The following is a 19,803-nucleotide window of genomic DNA, read 5'->3' on the forward strand; positions in this document are numbered from 1 at the left end:
CCTGATAATGGAGAAAATGAAATGCCCATTGTCATCATACGACGCTTATTCAATGTCTCTCGAACCTGGGATCAGGCCAGGAGACGACTGAAGAACTGTTTTTTTTTATATACTTTCTTATATATTTAGGTTATTTATCATATCTATCGCATTAGCCTTAGGATTTTTATTTACTATTTCGTATTGTAAAGTGCAACCCTGTTCACATTTCTGCAAGCCACATTTTCAATGATAACCCATATAGCTACCAGTACAGCCACTTCAATGTATTTGCAATTAGCACAAATTGATCCTGAGGATGTGTCAGATGTTACCAATGATGTTCCTGATGTGTATATTGAACATTAGGTTGTGAACTATTACATTTTATGATTTGCTTTTTATATTCTGTTATTACATTTGTGATTTTTCCTTTCTATTTGAGTTATTATTTTTAAAAATAATAAAAGAGGGGAACTGTTAGGTATTTTGATACCATAGTAGCATTTACTGGATATTGTTTTATAGTGACATTATGCAGGAAAACTGTTACTCAATAAGGCCCAACTACTAGTTGTTTTTCTCTTTCTCTGTGACCCAAGAATTAATGTGTAGGACTCACAAGCTGGTACCCCAAGGTCGAAAACACCACAGAGATGAGACCACTTCCTTACTCCCATCCTCCCTTTTTCTTTATCTCCTGGAAAAGGCTCGTTAAAGGCTAGGTGGTTTGTTTCAGAATTCACTAATGAAAGAACTCTGTATTTTATGTCTAGGAGTGTATTTTGCTGGGATGATCATAAATTGTAGCTGAGCTGATAAACTACACACAGGATACTTCTTTGTTCACAAGGCAGGAAGACGTTTCCTTATTTGGTCTGTACCGGTTTGAACTGGGAAAGCTGACACACGAACCTTTTTTTTCATCTATATAAACTGCTGTGTATCAAATAAACCTTTGAGTCGATTTGGGAAGACAACCTGAAGCAGTCTGTGTTTCCTTGTTCTCCCAAGCTGCTCCCGACGTCGTAACTAACCCAGCTGAATGGCATACCTGAGTGTTACTTTAAATAATTAGGAATCTTAGAAGGAAAGGACAGAACTCTGCTTATCGCTCACGCCACGGAGGAAACCCGGGAAGGCAATTTCCTTCAGAGGTTATAGCTCGCAAGGCTGGAAGAGGGACTTGAAGTATTTACCTTTAGAGTTGAGTTAAAACATGGTGGCTGATGGTCTATATTTAACATGTTTGTGCTATTCATTTTGATGCCTTCCTACCTCTTGCTGGCTTCCTGCCTCCTCCGCCTGTTTCTCCATCTGATCCAGATCCTGTATCATCAATCTTGTATTTTTTCCTTCACTCCTCATAACTGACATGTTGTCAAGTGATACAACATCTTCACAGTACAGCTTAATATTGTCATAGGAGTAGAGAAGAGGGTCATTGAGAGCAGCACACAGAGAAGCTTTTTGTTGGAAGGATACAAGTTCTTCCTGTTCTTCTTGTTACTGATAACCTGACCGCTGTCTGTTTTGATCTTCTTCTTCTGGTCTTCTTTTCCCGTTTCTCTCACAAAACGCTTCCTCTTACGGTCCCTAAAAAAAGAAGGGGGAAAAAAGACTTTAAATTATAGTTTGAAATGACCATTTGGTGGATACTGAGTCAAACATAGGGAAATTTGTACCATTTCATCATTTTCTTCTGCTGGTTAAGGCGATCGCCTTCATCTCCCATGAGATCAAGGACAGCTGAAGAGGCCTGCTGTTCAAAAGCACTGCCCTCTCCACCGAGACTCAACCTGTCGACGCATAACACAGGACAAAACAGCATAAAACACAAAGCCATTCACATTTTTTAAAGAAACAGATGCAACAGTTTAATGCCTCACCCTCTCTCAGAGTCAAAGTCTTTAGGTCTGTAAGGGATATAATACTCTTCATCTTTGCCTGACTGCCTCTTTTTCTTGGTCTTTGGTCGCTCTTCGCCATCTTCCTGCTGACCTCTTCTTTTACCACCTACCACTTCTGAAAACACCCCCTGGTGGAAATAGAAAGAATTACATGGTACAAAGTGACAAAGCATGATACAGAGATCCTACTATCTTCCTCTTCTAGTTTGTATACAACATCATCTACATCAAAACTGCACTTTATTTTGCTTCTTCTTCATCAGACAGCACAAACAACTTTCTCATTTTGACTCAAATATTGGTTTTGAATGAAAATGATGAAACAATCCTGGGTGTTTATTCAACTTGTGAGCAGGTTTTCTAATCCACCGTACTATTATTATTGACACTAGTACATGTTCGTGCTGCTGGCAAACTAATACACTCAAGAACATATAGCAAAGCAAAAAAGTGAAAAGTAGGTCTTGCCTACATAAATAAACATAAGACAGTTGTGAAACTTTGACATAGTAACATCTGCAGTAATATTTACACCTGTGATGACATCTCACCAGCATTAGCCTTATTTTGAAACCAAGATTGTTTACACAGAGTTTGTAATTGCAGAGAAATGCTCCATTTATTTTGGTCATTTCATTTTTGAGCAGGAAGCTCACCTTTCTTGTTATAGCCTTTAGACGAATAGAGAGTTTTCCAATTAAATACATATTCTTTAAATAATGTTCCCTCTTATAAAAAGTAGGATAATTTAAAATTTTTTTAAAAAAAATGTATTATACCTCTATTACTTAGAAAAAAACCTGTTTTTTTTTCTGTTGTCTGTTATATAACGTTAGTGATGCTCGTTTCAATTCATTTCTTAATCAGCTAAACAGGTCAGTTAAGAAACAGTCAAATATTAAGTTAAATTTGAAAACGGTTTAAAAAAAAATATCCCCATTCCAAAATGTCACATGACAATCTCATTGGCTCACGGAGTTATGATGTCACTACACGATCCTTTGAAGTTTTTCCTTAAACAGGGGTGACACACAGCAGTTTTTTAGTTCGTGTCTTCGCAGCATTTGTGTTTGCAGCCTTCACACGTTCACCACAGAAACTTTTGGAAACCTTTTCAGAGTTGTCGTGTACAACCTTCAACATGTATCCAACAAGACACCAACCAAGGCAAAAAGATTACGCCGCTTCTCCTTCCTGTCGTGGCCGGCCAATTTCCCCAAATGACCTCTTAGCCGTCCAAAGGGCATTACATGACAGTAAGAAGGAAAACTACCATCTCCAGAATAAAATTCAACAGATTGAAGAAGAGAAACTTCAACTGGAGGAGAAGTGTAGACAGATGGAAGCGCAAAATAAGAACCTGGAAGAAAGACAAAAACGCCAGCCCGACATAAATATTATTAATGAGGGTTGGGGAATCAAGTTTGGACAAGCCCGAGAGCAGATTGTCTTCCTAATTAAGGAAAACAAGCAAAAGAGCGTGGAACTAAAGGAGATGTCCAACCAGCTTAAAGACAGCAAAGCTACTGTTGAGAAGACAGAATGGGATCTCCAATATATGGACCAAATGAATCGGCTGCTCCAAACAAACTTCGATGAAGCTGTGAAAAAAAATAAAGAAATCCTCCAACAGAAGGAAGAACAGGAGAAAAGGCAAAGAGACATGGAGCACAAACTCAAAGTCACGGAGGAAAAATACAGAATGCTGAAAGAGAAGGTGGATGATACTCTGCGCCAAAACAAAGACCTTCTTCACGAGAAAAAGCAACTAGAAGGGGAAAAAGAAAAACTGGACAAACAATGCTCGCACATGCAGAAAAGGATGGAGCAAATGGCGAGAAACAACTCCGAGCTCACTAAGGGGATATTGTTGGAATACAACAACTTGAAGCGCAAACACACTGAAATGCAGGCGCAAAAGCAAGAACAAGACAACATACATGACGACCTGCAGCGTACGCTCCAAGATATCCACAAAAGAAATGAGGAGCTACAAGACATGTACAAAGAAGTACAACAAAGAAACGCAGACATGCACAAGGACAAGATAATGCAGGAGGAAACATCCAAAGAGCTCAGGGAAAAGCTTGAAGAAAAACAAGCAACGTTGGAAGAGGTGGAGAAAACGTGCAAGAAGCTTGAGAAACAAAACAAAGAAACCATCGATGAGTTGAGAACCCTCATCCTGGAAAAAAAAGCTCTTGTAGAAAACTGCATGAAAAAGAAGAACAAACGCTTCCGCTGGCCCTGGAGGAGGAACTCTACTGCTTCCTCAGCAGGTGTAGCCTCGTCTTGCTCCACCTCTGTTCACCTCCCCAACCAGTCCCGGCAGTTGACTGTCCCCTCCTGAGCCTGGTTCTGCCGGAGGTTTCTGCCCGTTTAAAGGCAGTTTTTCCTCCCCACTGTCGCCTAGTGCGTGCTCAGAGGGGATTGTTGGGGTTTTCTCTCCTCTACCTTGTTTCATTATTTACTTAACTTTTTGTGCTTGCTTCATTTTACCTTGTTTCATTATTTACTTGTTAACGTTTTGTTCTTACTTCATTTTACCTTGTTTCATTATTTACTTGTTAACGTTTTGTTCTTACTTCATTTTACCTTGTTTCATTATTTACTTGTTGACGTTTTGTTCTTACTTCATTTTACCTTGTTTCATTATTTACTTGTTTAACTTTTTCTTTTTCAACTTATTCATAAAACAATAAACCAATTGAATTTATCCTTTGAGTATTTTTCATCTTTTCATCTATAACTTTTTCAAACATTCATATCTGTCGTTTATCTTCTTCTTGAAACCTCATAAATGGTGAAGGAAAAATCCTGGAACATGGTTTGAAACACTGAAATTGTTTCAGCTGAAACCGGCAAAGTCATACGTGTGTGTGTGTGTGTGTGTGTGTGTGTGTGTGTGTGTGTGTGTGTGTGTGTGTGTGTGTGTGTGTGTGTGTGTTACTCTGTACATGAAACAACTTTGTAGAAAACCATTTTCCTGTCGAAACATTAGCAAACACAAACAAAGTGTTATTAACAAACGAATTACTAATATCCCTCTCTATGATAGTGATTTATTTTCTTACGGGATTAAAACTGTAAATTTTACCAAACTAAAGAAAGTAATACAAAGTAATAAAACTTTTTATCATTTAGTTAAGATCCAACATCCATTCTTTTCATAGTTGGTTGCTACCACCAGAGGGCGACATGGAGTACTTTTACCCATGTAGAGAAACATAAACGCTCATATATTACACACGCACCAACATTTTACTGTCTATTACTACATCAGTCTGTTTACATTAAACTGATATTGATAAATAAACTCACAAATATAGCTTCATGAATTTGGTAACGTCCTGTAAGTCATATCGTCAAATGCTTTTGTTCCAAAATAAAAAGGCTGTTGAAATAATGATTGGTGTGGTTTTTACAGGTGAATGAGCAGCAGAATAACTACAGAGAATCTGTGAATACATGAATGACCTTTTGTAATATGCCTTTAGCCTATTAGTGCCCTGAAAGAGTGGAGATTTTACCTATTTTAGCAAAATGATCTACAAACTGTATGGGTGAATATAGGAGCTTGTTAACAGGTTAGCATGTCCAACTAACAGACAGGAAAATGAGCTATGTATTTTTTAGATATCATGTTATCAGCTGACCACTGAAAGCTCTTTCTGCATATATCTTCTACACGTTCTGTCTCTTGTCACGTGTGTGTTTATATTTAAATCATGTATGTTGATTATTTAAATATGCTTTTTCATTCATTTTTAAAAAATGTCAACAGCTGTCGTTTACAGATTCATTGTTTACTATATGCTATATATATATATGAACATGAACAAAACTGAAAACACTGGGTCACCGACCCAGGAACCCTGACAATATGTATTTTACCTGGTTAATGTGTGTGGCGGGGCGTGGTCTGCAGCGCCGCTGCAGGGGAGGCGGACGCACCTGAGCGGCACCCGCGATCACGCCTCGGCGCCTTAACGTCTGTGCTCTCTATGCTGTTGTGTTGGTATGTGTCGGGCTGTGAGCTTTAACACCGGCTGTATGCATACAGCAACCGTGTGTGAAAAGTGGTCAATAAAGAGAAGCTGTAAAGCGTGTTCATGGAAACATCGTTGGGTCTGCCGTGATATGTTTACAATGGGACTTCTGCTCCTGAATCTCTGCGCACAGCGTCTGCAAATCGGAGCTGTATGAAGTCACTTTCATCTTTACGCAGGACTGTAAGCTGTCATCTGTGAGGCGTGAGCGGTGTTTGTTTTTAACATAGTTCACGGTGGAGCTGCTGACATAATGTGGATCCGAAGATTGATAATTAGCCTACCTGGGGTTGAAAGTCTCGATAAATGCACGGCGTTTCGGCGGGTATATCGGCTTCCGCAAGTGTGACGCTTATTTTGAGCGTTCAAAAACTAATAGAATATAATTTTATATTTATATTTCAATATCACAGTAATCTTCCAATTTAGAACTACAAGTTAAAAAAGAACTAACATAAATAAAATACACTTCAGCTAATTACTTAAAAAAATAATTTATTTTCCCAAACCACGCAGAGCCGCACTAAAAGGACTAAAGAGCCGCAGGTTGCTGACCCCTGCACTAACCTATTCAGCTGCTTGTGAATGCAAATATCTAATCAGCCAATCACATGCCAGAAAAAAAAAAGGGTGATTTAAGTGACTTTGAAGGCAGCATTGCTGTTGGTGACAGATGGGCTGTTTTACGTTTTTCAGACACTCCTGATCTTCTCAAATTTTCTCAGGAATTTACAGAGAACAGTCCAAACTGAAACGCGAAATAAACATTTCCCTGGGTAAAAATGCCTTGTTGATTGCAGAAGTCAGAGGGGCGTGGCCATGCTGAAGGCAAGAGGAATTCTAAGCCAGTTTCTCAACCCAGCCCATCTGATATCAGTAACCACAACACATTCAAAGTCAATTAAAAGTCGCCTTTCTTGCCCGTTCCGATGCTCGCTTTCAACTTTGAAATGAGACCACTTGGACAACAGTAATGATAAATAATTGCAAATAGAGCACGTTTACAGAATTTAATGTCATTTTTATAGAGCACCTCTTATTTTAAGAAAAGATGGGCGAGACGATTTTTGAAACTAACTGCAAATTAAGCACACAATATTTAATATCTGTATTTTACCATTTTGATAAGACATATTTCAGTACTCCAAAACACTTTTATTAGACTGCCAACATGCTTACAAGTAGTAAATCCAGGTTAGTGGATCATAATTAAACATAACTCTGTGGCAAACGCAGAGTTCAGCAGGCCATCAAGGAAGAAGTGACGTGCATTTCTGCAGTGTAAAGATTCACAAATGATTTTCTCCTTAATCTACAGTCACACAAAGCGCCAGGAAAATCTTTGGTGATGTTCTCAGATGATTCTGACGCTTATCACCCAGTTCCTCGTGATGTCCTCCACACCATCAACCCTCTGTCCTCCTCCCAGTTTCTTCCTCAGCTTGCCTTTCTTATGGCCACCCCTTCCAAAACCTGACTTTTTAACTTCTCCGAGCCACTTTTTGTTCTTGGAGCGGAGCTTCCTCATCCCCCCGCCCTGCAGGAACTGGTGCTTCTGCTTTTTCTTGCGCTGCTTCATGATCTGATCCTTTGTTTTCAGCTCCGAGCGTGCTTTGTGGTCACCGGAGCTCTGTACGTTTGGACCTCGTCGGCCACGGCCACGACCTGGGAGAGGCACGACACAACAAAGAGGTTGGAGGTTATAGCTCGCAAGGCTGGAAGAGGGACTTGAAGTATTTACCTTTAGAGTTGAGTTAAAACATGGTGGCTGATGGTCTATATTTAACATGTTTGTGCTATTCATTTTGATGCCTTCCTACCTCTTGCTGGCTTCCTGCCTCCTCCGCCTGTTTCTCCATCTGATCCAGATCCTGTATCATCAATCTTGTATTTTTTCCTTCACTCCTCATAACTGACATGTTGTCAAGTGATACAACATCTTCACAGTACAGCTTAATATTGTCATAGGAGTAGAGAAGAGGGTCATTGAGAGCAGCACACAGAGAAGCTTTTTGTTGGAAGGATACAAGTTCTTCCTGTTCTTCTTGTTACTGATAACCTGACCGCTGTCTGTTTTGATCTTCTTCTTCTGGTCTTCTTTTCCCGTTTCTCTCACAAAACGCTTCCTCTTACGGTCCCTAAAAAAAGAAGGGGGAAAAAAGACTTTAAATTATAGTTTGAAATGACCATTTGGTGGATACTGAGTCAAACATAGGGAAATTTGTACCATTTCATCATTTTCTTCTGCTGGTTAAGGCGATCGCCTTCATCTCCCATGAGATCAAGGACAGCTGAAGAGGCCTGCTGTTCAAAAGCACTGCCCTCTCCACCGAGACTCAACCTGTCGACGCATAACACAGGACAAAACAGCATAAAACACAAAGCCATTCACATTTTTTAAAGAAACAGATGCAACAGTTTAATGCCTCACCCTCTCTCAGAGTCAAAGTCTTTAGGTCTGTAAGGGATATAATACTCTTCATCTTTGCCTGACTGCCTCTTTTTCTTGGTCTTTGGTCGCTCTTCGCCATCTTCCTGCTGACCTCTTCTTTTACCACCTACCACTTCTGAAAACACCCCCTGGTGGAAATAGAAAGAATTACATGGTACAAAGTGACAAAGCATGATACAGAGATCCTACTATCTTCCTCTTCTAGTTTGTATACAACATCATCTACATCAAAACTGCACTTTATTTTGCTTCTTCTTCATCAGACAGCACAAACAACTTTCTCATTTTGACTCAAATATTGGTTTTGAATGAAAATGATGAAACAATCCTGGGTGTTTATTCAACTTGTGAGCAGGTTTTCTAATCCACCGTACTATTATTATTGACACTAGTACATGTTCGTGCTGCTGGCAAACTAATACACTCAAGAACATATAGCAAAGCAAAAAAGTGAAAAGTAGGTCTTGCCTACATAAATAAACATAAGACAGTTGTGAAACTTTGACATAGTAACATCTGCAGTAATATTTACACCTGTGATGACATCTCACCAGCATTAGCCTTATTTTGAAACCAAGATTGTTTACACAGAGTTTGTAATTGCAGAGAAATGCTCCATTTATTTTGGTCATTTCATTTTTGAGCAGGAAGCTCACCTTTCTTGTTATAGCCTTTAGACGAATAGAGAGTTTTCCAATTAAATACATATTCTTTAAATAATGTTCCCTCTTATAAAAAGTAGGATAATTTAAAATTTTTAAAAAAAAAATGTATTATACCTCTATTACTTAGAAAAAAACCTGTTTTTTTTCTGTTGTCTGTTATATAACGTTAGTGATGCTCGTTTCAATTCATTTCTTAATCAGCTAAACAGGTCAGTTAAGAAACAGTCAAATATTAAGTTAAATTTGAAAACGGTTTAAAAAAAAATATCCCCATTCCAAAATGTCACATGACAATCTCATTGGCTCACGGAGTTATGATGTCACTACACGATCCTTTGAAGTTTTTCCTTAAACAGGGGTGACACACAGCAGTTTTTTAGTTCGTGTCTTCGCAGCATTTGTGTTTGCAGCCTTCACACGTTCACCACAGAAACTTTTGGAAACCTTTTCAGAGTTGTCGTGTACAACCTTCAACATGTATCCAACAAGACACCAACCAAGGCAAAAAGATTACGCCGCTTCTCCTTCCTGTCGTGGCCGGCCAATTTCCCCAAATGACCTCTTAGCCGTCCAAAGGGCATTACATGACAGTAAGAAGGAAAACTACCATCTCCAGAATAAAATTCAACAGATTGAAGAAGAGAAACTTCAACTGGAGGAGAAGTGTAGACAGATGGAAGCGCAAAATAAGAACCTGGAAGAAAGACAAAAACGCCAGCCCGACATAAATATTATTAATGAGGGTTGGGGAATCAAGTTTGGACAAGCCCGAGAGCAGATTGTCTTCCTAATTAAGGAAAACAAGCAAAAGAGCGTGGAACTAAAGGAGATGTCCAACCAGCTTAAAGACAGCAAAGCTACTGTTGAGAAGACAGAATGGGATCTCCAATATATGGACCAAATGAATCGGCTGCTCCAAACAAACTTCGATGAAGCTGTGAAAAAAAATAAAGAAATCCTCCAACAGAAGGAAGAACAGGAGAAAAAGCAAAGAGACATGGAGCACAAACTCAAAGTCACGGAGGAAAAATACAGAATGCTGAAAGAGAAGGTGGATGATACTCTGCGCCAAAACAAAGACCTTCTTCACGAGAAAAAGCAACTAGAAGGGGAAAAAGAAAAACTGGACAAACAATGCTCGCACATGCAGAAAAGGATGGAGCAAATGGCGAGAAACAACTCCGAGCTCACTAAGGGGATATTGTTGGAATACAACAACTTGAAGCGCAAACACACTGAAATGCAGGCGCAAAAGCAAGAACAAGACAACATACATGACGACCTGCAGCGTACGCTCCAAGATATCCACAAAAGAAATGAGGAGCTACAAGACATGTACAAAGAAGTACAACAAAGAAACGCAGACATGCACAAGGACAAGATAATGCAGGAGGAAACATCCAAAGAGCTCAGGGAAAAGCTTGAAGAAAAACAAGCAACGTTGGAAGAGGTGGAGAAAACGTGCAAGAAGCTTGAGAAACAAAACAAAGAAACCATCGATGAGTTGAGAACCCTCATCCTGGAAAAAAAAGCTCTTGTAGAAAACTGCATGAAAAAGAAGAACAAACGCTTCCGCTGGCCCTGGAGGAGGAACTCTACTGCTTCCTCAGCAGGTGTAGCCTCGTCTTGCTCCACCTGTGTTCACCTCCCCAACCAGTCCCGGCAGTTGACTGTCCCCTCCTGAGCCTGGTTCTGCCGGAGGTTTCTGCCCGTTTAAAGGCAGTTTTTCCTCCCCACTGTCGCCTAGTGCGTGCTCAGAGGGGATTGTTGGGGTTTTCTCTCCTCTACCTTGTTTCATTATTTACTTAACTTTTTGTGCTTGCTTCATTTTACCTTGTTTCATTATTTACTTGTTAACGTTTTGTTCTTACTTCATTTTACCTTGTTTCATTATTTACTTGTTAACGTTTTGTTCTTACTTCATTTTACCTTGTTTCATTATTTACTTGTTGACGTTTTGTTCTTACTTCATTTTACCTTGTTTCATTATTTACTTAACTTTTTGTGCTTACTTCATTTTACCTTGTTTCATTATTTACTTAACTTTTTGTGCTTACTTCATTTTACCTTGTTTCATTATTTACTTGTTTAACTTTTTCTTTTTCAACTTATTCATAAAACAATAAACCAATTGAATTTATCCTTTGAGTATTTTTCATCTTTTCATCTATAACTTTTTCAAACATTCATATCTGTCGTTTATCTTCTTCTTGAAACCTCATAAATGGTGAAGGAAAAATCCTGGAACATGGTTTGAAACACTGAAATTGTTTCAGCTGAAACCGGCAAAGTCATACGTGTGTGTGTGTGTGTGTGTGTGTGTGTGTGTGTGTGTGTGTGTTACTCTGTACATGAAACAACTTTGTAGAAAACCATTTTCCTGTCGAAACATTAGCAAACACAAACAAAGTGTTATTAACAAACGAATTACTAATATCCCTCTCTATGATAGTGATTTATTTTCTTACGGGATTAAAACTGTAAATTTTACCAAACTAAAGAAAGTAATACAAAGTAATAAAACTTTTTATCATTTAGTTAAGATCCAACATCCATTCTTTTCATAGTTGGTTGCTACCACCAGAGGGCGACATGGAGTACTTTTACCCATGTAGAGAAACATAAACGCTCATATATTACACACGCACCAACATTTTACTGTCTATTACTACATCAGTCTGTTTACATTAAACTGATATTGATAAATAAACTCACAAATATAGCTTCATGAATTTGGTAACGTCCTGTAAGTCATATCGTCAAATGCTTTTGTTCCAAAATAAAAAGGCTGTTGAAATAATGATTGGTGTGGTTTTTACAGGTGAATGAGCAGCAGAATAACTACAGAGAATCTGTGAATACATGAATGACCTTTTGTAATATGCCTTTAGCCTATTAGTGCCCTGAAAGAGTGGAGATTTTACCTATTTTAGCAAAATGATCTACAAACTGTATGGGTGAATATAGGAGCTTGTTAACAGGTTAGCATGTCCAACTAACAGACAGGAAAATGAGCTATGTATTTTTTAGATATCATGTTATCAGCTGACCACTGAAAGCTCTTTCTGCATATATCTTCTACACGTTCTGTCTCTTGTCACGTGTGTGTTTATATTTAAATCATGTATGTTGATTATTTAAATATGCTTTTTCATTCATTTTTTAAAAATGTCAACAGCTGTCGTTTACAGATTCATTGTTTACTATATGCTATATATATATATGAACATGAACAAAACTGAAAACACTGGGTCACCGACCCAGGAACCCTGACAATATGTATTTTACCTGGTTAATGTGTGTGGCGGGGCGTGGTCTGCAGCGCCGCTGCAGGGGAGGCGGACGCACCTGAGCGGCACCCGCGATCACGCCTCGGCGCCTTAACGTCTGTGCTCTCTATGCTGTTGTGTTGGTATGTGTCGGGCTGTGAGCTTTAACACCGGCTGTATGCATACAGCAACCGTGTGTGAAAAGTGGTCAATAAAGAGAAGCTGTAAAGCGTGTTCATGGAAACATCGTTGGGTCTGCCGTGATATGTTTACAATGGGACTTCTGCTCCTGAATCTCTGCGCACAGCGTCTGCAAATCGGAGCTGTATGAAGTCACTTTCATCTTTACGCAGGACTGTAAGCTGTCATCTGTGAGGCGTGAGCGGTGTTTGTTTTTAACATAGTTCACGGTGGAGCTGCTGACATAATGTGGATCCGAAGATTGATAATTAGCCTACCTGGGGTTGAAAGTCTCGATAAATGCACGGCGTTTCGGCGGGTATATCGGCTTCCGCAAGTGTGACGCTTATTTTGAGCGTTCAAAAACTAATAGAATATAATTTTATATTTATATTTCAATATCACAGTAATCTTCCAATTTAGAACTACAAGTTAAAAAAGAACTAACATAAATAAAATACACTTCAGCTAATTACTTAAAAAAATAATTTATTTTCCCAAACCACGCAGAGCCGCACTAAAAGGACTAAAGAGCCGCAGGTTGCTGACCCCTGCACTAACCTATTCAGCTGCTTGTGAATGCAAATATCTAATCAGCCAATCACATGCCAGAAAAAAAAAAGGGTGATTTAAGTGACTTTGAAGGCAGCATTGCTGTTGGTGACAGATGGGCTGTTTTACGTTTTTCAGACACTCCTGATCTTCTCAAATTTTCTCAGGAATTTACAGAGAACAGTCCAAACTGAAACGCGAAATAAACATTTCCCTGGGTAAAAATGCCTTGTTGATTGCAGAAGTCAGAGGGGCGTGGCCATGCTGAAGGCAAGAGGAATTCTAAGCCAGTTTCTCAACCCAGCCCATCTGATATCAGTAACCACAACACATTCAAAGTCAATTAAAAGTCGCCTTTCTTGCCCGTTCCGATGCTCGCTTTCAACTTTGAAATGAGACCACTTGGACAACAGTAATGATAAATAATTGCAAATAGAGCACGTTTACAGAATTTAATGTCATTTTTATAGAGCACCTCTTATTTTAAGAAAAGATGGGCGAGACGATTTTTGAAACTAACTGCAAATTAAGCACACAATATTTAATATCTGTATTTTACCATTTTGATAAGACATATTTCAGTACTCCAAAACACTTTTATTAGACTGCCAACATGCTTACAAGTAGTAAATCCAGGTTAGTGGATCATAATTAAACATAACTCTGTGGCAAACGCAGAGTTCAGCAGGCCATCAAGGAAGAAGTGACGTGCATTTCTGCAGTGTAAAGATTCACAAATGATTTTCTCCTTAATCTACAGTCACACAAAGCGCCAGGAAAATCTTTGGTGATGTTCTCAGATGATTCTGACGCTTATCACCCAGTTCCTCGTGATGTCCTCCACACCATCAACCCTCTGTCCTCCTCCCAGTTTCTTCCTCAGCTTGCCTTTCTTATGGCCACCCCTTCCAAAACCTGACTTTTTAACTTCTCCGAGCCACTTTTTGTTCTTGGAGCGGAGCTTCCTCATCCCCCCGCCCTGCAGGAACTGGTGCTTCTGCTTTTTCTTGCGCTGCTTCATGATCTGATCCTTTGTTTTCAGCTCCGAGCGTGCTTTGTGGTCACCGGAGCTCTGTACGTTTGGACCTCGTCGGCCACGGCCACGACCTGGGAGAGGCACGACACAACAAAGAGGTTGGAGGTTATAGCTCGCAAGGCTGGAAGAGGGACTTGAAGTATTTACCTTTAGAGTTGAGTTAAAACATGGTGGCTGATGGTCTATATTTAACATGTTTGTGCTATTCATTTTGATGCCTTCCTACCTCTTGCTGGCTTCCTGCCTCCTCCGCCTGTTTCTCCATCTGATCCAGATCCTGTATCATCAATCTTGTATTTTTTCCTTCACTCCTCATAACTGACATGTTGTCAAGTGATACAACATCTTCACAGTACAGCTTAATATTGTCATAGGAGTAGAGAAGAGGGTCATTGAGAGCAGCACACAGAGAAGCTTTTTGTTGGAAGGATACAAGTTCTTCCTGTTCTTCTTGTTACTGATAACCTGACCGCTGTCTGTTTTGATCTTCTTCTTCTGGTCTTCTTTTCCCGTTTCTCTCACAAAACGCTTCCTCTTACGGTCCCTAAAAAAAGAAGGGGGAAAAAAGACTTTAAATTATAGTTTGAAATGACCATTTGGTGGATACTGAGTCAAACATAGGGAAATTTATACCATTTCATCATTTTCTTCTGCTGGTTAAGGCGATCGCCTTCATCTCCCATGAGATCAAGGACAGCTGAAGAGGCCTGCTGTTCAAAAGCACTGCCCTCTCCACCGAGACTCAACCTGTCGACGCATAACACAGGACAAAACAGCATAAAACACAAAGCCATTCACATTTTTTAAAGAAACAGATGCAACAGTTTAATGCCTCACCCTCTCTCAGAGTCAAAGTCTTTAGGTCTGTAAGGGATATAATACTCTTCATCTTTGCCTGACTGCCTCTTTTTCTTGGTCTTTGGTCGCTCTTCGCCATCTTCCTGCTGACCTCTTCTTTTACCACCTACCACCTCTGAAAACACCCCCTGGTGGAAATAGAAAGAATTACATGGTACAAAGTGACAAAGCATGATACAGAGATCCTACTATCTTCCTCTTCTAGTTTGTATACAACATCATCTACATCAAAACTGCACTTTATTTTGCTTCTTCTTCATCAGACAGCACAAACAACTTTCTCATTTTGACTCAAATATTGGTTTTGAATGAAAATGATGAAACAATCCTGGGTGTTTATTCAACTTGTGAGCAGGTTTTCTAATCCACCGTACTATTATTATTGACACTAGTACATGTTCGTGCTGCTGGCAAACTAATACACTCAAGAACATATAGCAAAGCAAAAAAGTGAAAAGTAGGTCTTGCCTACATAAATAAACATAAGACAGTTGTGAAACTTTGACATAGTAACATCTGCAGTAATATTTACACCTGTGATGACATCTCACCAGCATTAGCCTTATTTTGAAACCAAGATTGTTTACACAGAGTTTGTAATTGCAGAGAAATGCTCCATTTATTTTGGTCATTTCATTTTTGAGCAGGAAGCTCACCTTTCTTGTTATAGCCTTTAGACGAATAGAGAGTTTTCCAATTAAATACATATTCTTTAAATAATGTTCCCTCTTATAAAAAGTAGGATAATTTAAAATTTTTTAAAAAAACATGTATTATACCTCTATTACTTAGAAAAAAACCTGTTTTTTTTCTGTTGTCTGTTATATAACGTTAGTGATGCTCGTTTCAATTCATTTCTTAATCAGCTAAACAGGTCAGTTAAGAAACAGTCAAATATTAAGTTAAATTTGAAAACGGTTTAAAAAAAAATATCCCCATTCCAAAATGTCACATGACAATCTCATTGGCTCACGGAGTTATGATGTCACTACACGATCCTTTGAAGTTTTTCCTTAAACAGGGGTGACACACAGCAGTTTTTTAGTTCGTGTCTTCGCAGCATTTGTGTTTGCAGCCTTCACACGTTCACCACAGAAACTTTTGGAAACCTTTTCAGAGTTGTCGTGTACAACCTTCAACATGTATCCAACAAGACACCAACCAAGGCAAAAAGATTACGCCGCTTCTCCTTCCTGTCGTGGCCGGCCAATTTCCCCAAATGACCTCTTAGCCGTCCAAAGGGCATTACATGACAGTAAGAAGGAAAACTACCACCTCCAGAATAAAATTCAACAGATTGAAGAAGAGAAACTTCAACTGGAGGAGAAGTGTAGACAGATGGAAGCGCAAAATAAGAACCTGGAAGAAAGACAAAAACGCCAGCCCGACATAAATATTATTAATGAGGGTTGGGGAATCAAGTTTGGACAAGCCCGAGAGCAGATTGTCTTCCTAATTAAGGAAAACAAGCAAAAGAGCGTGGAACTAAAGGAGATGTCCAACCAGCTTAAAGACAGCAAAGCTACTGTTGAGAAGACAGAATGGGATCTCCAATATATGGACCAAATGAATCGGCTGCTCCAAACAAACTTCGATGAAGCTGTGAAAAAAAATGAAGAAATCCTCCAACAGAAGGAAGAACAGGAGAAAAGGCAAAGAGACATGGAGCACAAACTCAAAGTCACGGAGGAAAAATACAGAATGCTGAAAGAGAAGGTGGATGATACTCTGCGCCAAAACAAAGACCTTCTTCACGAGAAAAAGCAACTAGAAGGGGAAAAAGAAAAACTGGACAAACAATGCTCGCACATGCAGAAAAGGATGGAGCAAATGGCGAGAAACAACTCCGAGCTCACTAAGGGGATATTGTTGGAATACAACAACTTGAAGCGCAAACACACTGAAATGCAGGCGCAAAAGCAAGAACAAGACAACATACATGACGACCTGCAGCGTACGCTCCAAGATATCCACAAAAGAAATGAGGAGCTACAAGACATGTACAAAGAAGTACAACAAAGAAACGCAGACATGCACAAGGACAAGATAATGCAGGAGGAAACATCCAAAGAGCTCAGGGAAAAGCTTGAAGAAAAACAAGCAACGTTGGAAGAGGTGGAGAAAACGTGCAAGAAGCTTGAGAAACAAAACAAAGAAACCATCGATGAGTTGAGAACCCTCATCCTGGAAAAAAAAGCTCTTGTAGAAAACTGCATGAAAAAGAAGAACAAATGCTTCCGCTGGCCCTGGAGGAGGAACTCTACTGCTTCCTCAGCAGGTGTAGCCTCGTCTTGCTCCACCTCTGTTCACCTCCCCAACCAGTCCCGGCAGTTGACTGTCCCCTCCTGAGCCTGGTTCTGCCGGAGGTTTCTGCCCGTTTAAAGGCAGTTTTTCCTCCCCACTGTCGCCTAGTGCGTGCTCAGAGGGGATTGTTGGGGTTTTCTCTCCTCTACCTTGTTTCATTATTTACTTAACTTTTTGTGCTTACTTCATTTTACCTTGTTTCATTATTTACTTAACTTTTTGTGCTTGCTTCATTTTACCTTGTTTCATTATTTACTTGTTAACGTTTTGTTCTTACTTCATTTTACCTTGTTTCATTATTTACTTGTTAACGTTTTGTTCTTACTTCATTTTACCTTGTTTCATTATTTACTTGTTGACGTTTTGTTCTTACTTCATTTTACCTTGTTTCATTATTTACTTGTTAACGTTTTGTTCTTACTTCATTTTACCTTGTTTCATTATTTACTTGTTAACGTTTTGTTCTTACTTCATTTTACCTTGTTTCATTATTTACTTGTTGACGTTTTGTTCTTACTTCATTTTACCTTGTTTCATTATTTACTTGTTAACGTTTTGTTCTTACTTCATTTTACCTTGTTTCATTATTTACTTGTTGACGTTTTGTTCTTACTTCATTTTACCTTGTTTCATTATTTACTTGTTAACGTTTTGTTCTTACTTCATTTTACCTTGTTTCATTATTTACTTAACTTTTTGTGCTTACTTCATTTTACCTTGTTTCATTATTTACTTGTTTAACTTTTTCTTTTTCAACTTATTCATAAAACAATAAACCAATTGAATTTATCCTTTGAGTATTTTTCATCTTTTCATCTATAACTTTTTCAAACATTCATATCTGTCGTTTATCTTCTTCTTGAAACCTCATAAATGGTGAAGGAAAAATCCTGGAACATGGTTTGAAACACTGAAATTGTTTCAGCTGAAACCGGCAAAGTCATACGTGTGTGTGTGTGTGTGTGTGTGTTACTCTGTACATGAAACAACTTTGTAGAAAACCATTTTCCTGTCGAAACATTAGCAAACACAAACAAAGTGTTATTAACAAACGAATTACTAATATCCCTCTCTATGATAGTGATTTATTTTCTTACGGGATTAAAACTGTAAATTTTACCAAACTAAAGAAAGTAATACAAAGTAATAAAACTTTTTATCATTTAGTTAAGATCCAACATCCATTCTTTTCATAGTTGGTTGCTACCACCAGAGGGCGACATGGAGTACTTTTACCCATGTAGAGAAACATAAACGCTCATATATTACACACGCACCAACATTTTACTGTCTATTACTACATCAGTCTGTTTACATTAAACTGATATTGATAAATAAACTCACAAATATAGCTTCATGAATTTGGTAACGTCCTGTAAGTCATATCGTCAAATGCTTTTGTTCCAAAATAAAAAGGCTGTTGAAATAATGATTGGTGTGGTTTTTACAGGTGAATGAGCAGCAGAATAACTACAGAGAATCTGTGAATACATGAATGACCTTTTGTAATATGCCTTTAGCCTATTAGTGCCCTGAAAGAGTGGAGATTTTACCTATTTTAGCAAAATGATCTACAAACTGTATGGGTGAATATAGGAGCTTGTTAACAGGTTAGCATGTCCAACTAACAGACAGGAAAATGAGCTATGTATTTTTTAGATATCATGTTATCAGCTGACCACTGAAAGCTCTTTCTGCATATATCTTCTACACGTTCTGTCTCTTGTCACGTGTGTGTTTATATTTAAATCATGTATGTTGATTATTTAAATATGCTTTTTCATTCATTTTTTAAAAATGTCAACAGCTGTCGTTTACAGATTCATTGTTTACTATATGCTATATATATATATGAACATGAACAAAACTGAAAACACTGGGTCACCGACCCAGGAACCCTGACAATATGTATTTTACCTGGTTAATGTGTGTGGCGGGGCGTGGTCTGCAGCGCCGCTGCAGGGGAGGCGGACGCACCTGAGCGGCACCCGCGATCACGCCTCGGCGCCTTAACGTCTGTGCTCTCTATGCTGTTGTGTTGGTATGTGTCGGGCTGTGAGCTTTAACACCGGCTGTATGCATACAGCAACCGTGTGTGAAAAGTGGTCAATAAAGAGAAGCTGTAAAGCGTGTTCATGGAAACATCGTTGGGTCTGCCGTGATATGTTTACAATGGGACTTCTGCTCCTGAATCTCTGCGCACAGCGTCTGCAAATCGGAGCTGTATGAAGTCACTTTCATCTTTACGCAGGACTGTAAGCTGTCATCTGTGAGGCGTGAGCGGTGTTTGTTTTTAACATAGTTCACGGTGGAGCTGCTGACATAATGTGGATCCGAAGATTGATAATTAGCCTACCTGGGGTTGAAAGTCTCGATAAATGCACGGCGTTTCGGCGGGTATATCGGCTTCCGCAAGTGTGACGCTTATTTTGAGCGTTCAAAAACTAATAGAATATAATTTTATATTTCATTTCAATATCACAGTAATCTTCCAATTTAGAACTACAAGTTAAAAAAGAACTAACACAAATAAAATACACTTCAGCTAA

The 19,803-nt window shown here is 38.9% G+C and overlaps 1 protein-coding gene across 8 annotated transcripts; it reads right to left on the reverse strand.

Moving 5' to 3' along the window:
- Nucleotides 1-1,211: 1,211 nt before the first annotated feature.
- LOC309689614 (ATP-dependent RNA helicase DDX54-like) lies at nt 1,212-19,639 on the reverse strand. 8 transcript variants are annotated; one of them, XR_014271462.1, is made up of 15 exons: nt 19,611-19,639; nt 14,930-15,078; nt 14,726-14,839; nt 14,526-14,636; nt 14,319-14,410; nt 12,783-14,163; nt 8,370-8,518; nt 8,166-8,279; nt 7,966-8,076; nt 7,759-7,850; nt 6,223-7,603; nt 1,869-2,017; nt 1,665-1,778; nt 1,465-1,575; nt 1,212-1,349 (listed from the first exon to the last, which is right to left on the reverse strand). XR_014271462.1 is itself a non-coding variant. In XM_082506183.1 (5 exons), exons 1-5 carry the CDS (start codon nt 3,134-3,136, stop codon nt 1,337-1,339), a joined length of 471 nt encoding a protein of 156 aa, XP_082362309.1. In that variant the 5' UTR covers nt 3,137-4,357; the 3' UTR covers nt 1,212-1,336. The 8 variants fall into 8 exon arrangements, 2 of the variants coding, with proteins under 2 accessions (XP_082362309.1, XP_082362310.1); XR_014271463.1 differs by lacking the exon at nt 19,611-19,639 and having other exon boundaries at nt 14,930-15,654; XR_014271464.1 differs by lacking the exons at nt 12,783-14,163; nt 14,319-14,410; nt 14,526-14,636; ... (1 more) ...; nt 14,930-15,078; nt 19,611-19,639 and adding an exon at nt 9,364-10,830.
- Nucleotides 19,640-19,803: the final 164 nt, after the last annotated feature.

Source organism: Aulonocara stuartgranti (genome assembly GCF_965226115.1).
Source record: "Aulonocara stuartgranti genome assembly, chromosome: 15".
Lineage (NCBI taxonomy): Eukaryota > Metazoa > Chordata > Actinopteri > Cichliformes > Cichlidae > Aulonocara > Aulonocara stuartgranti.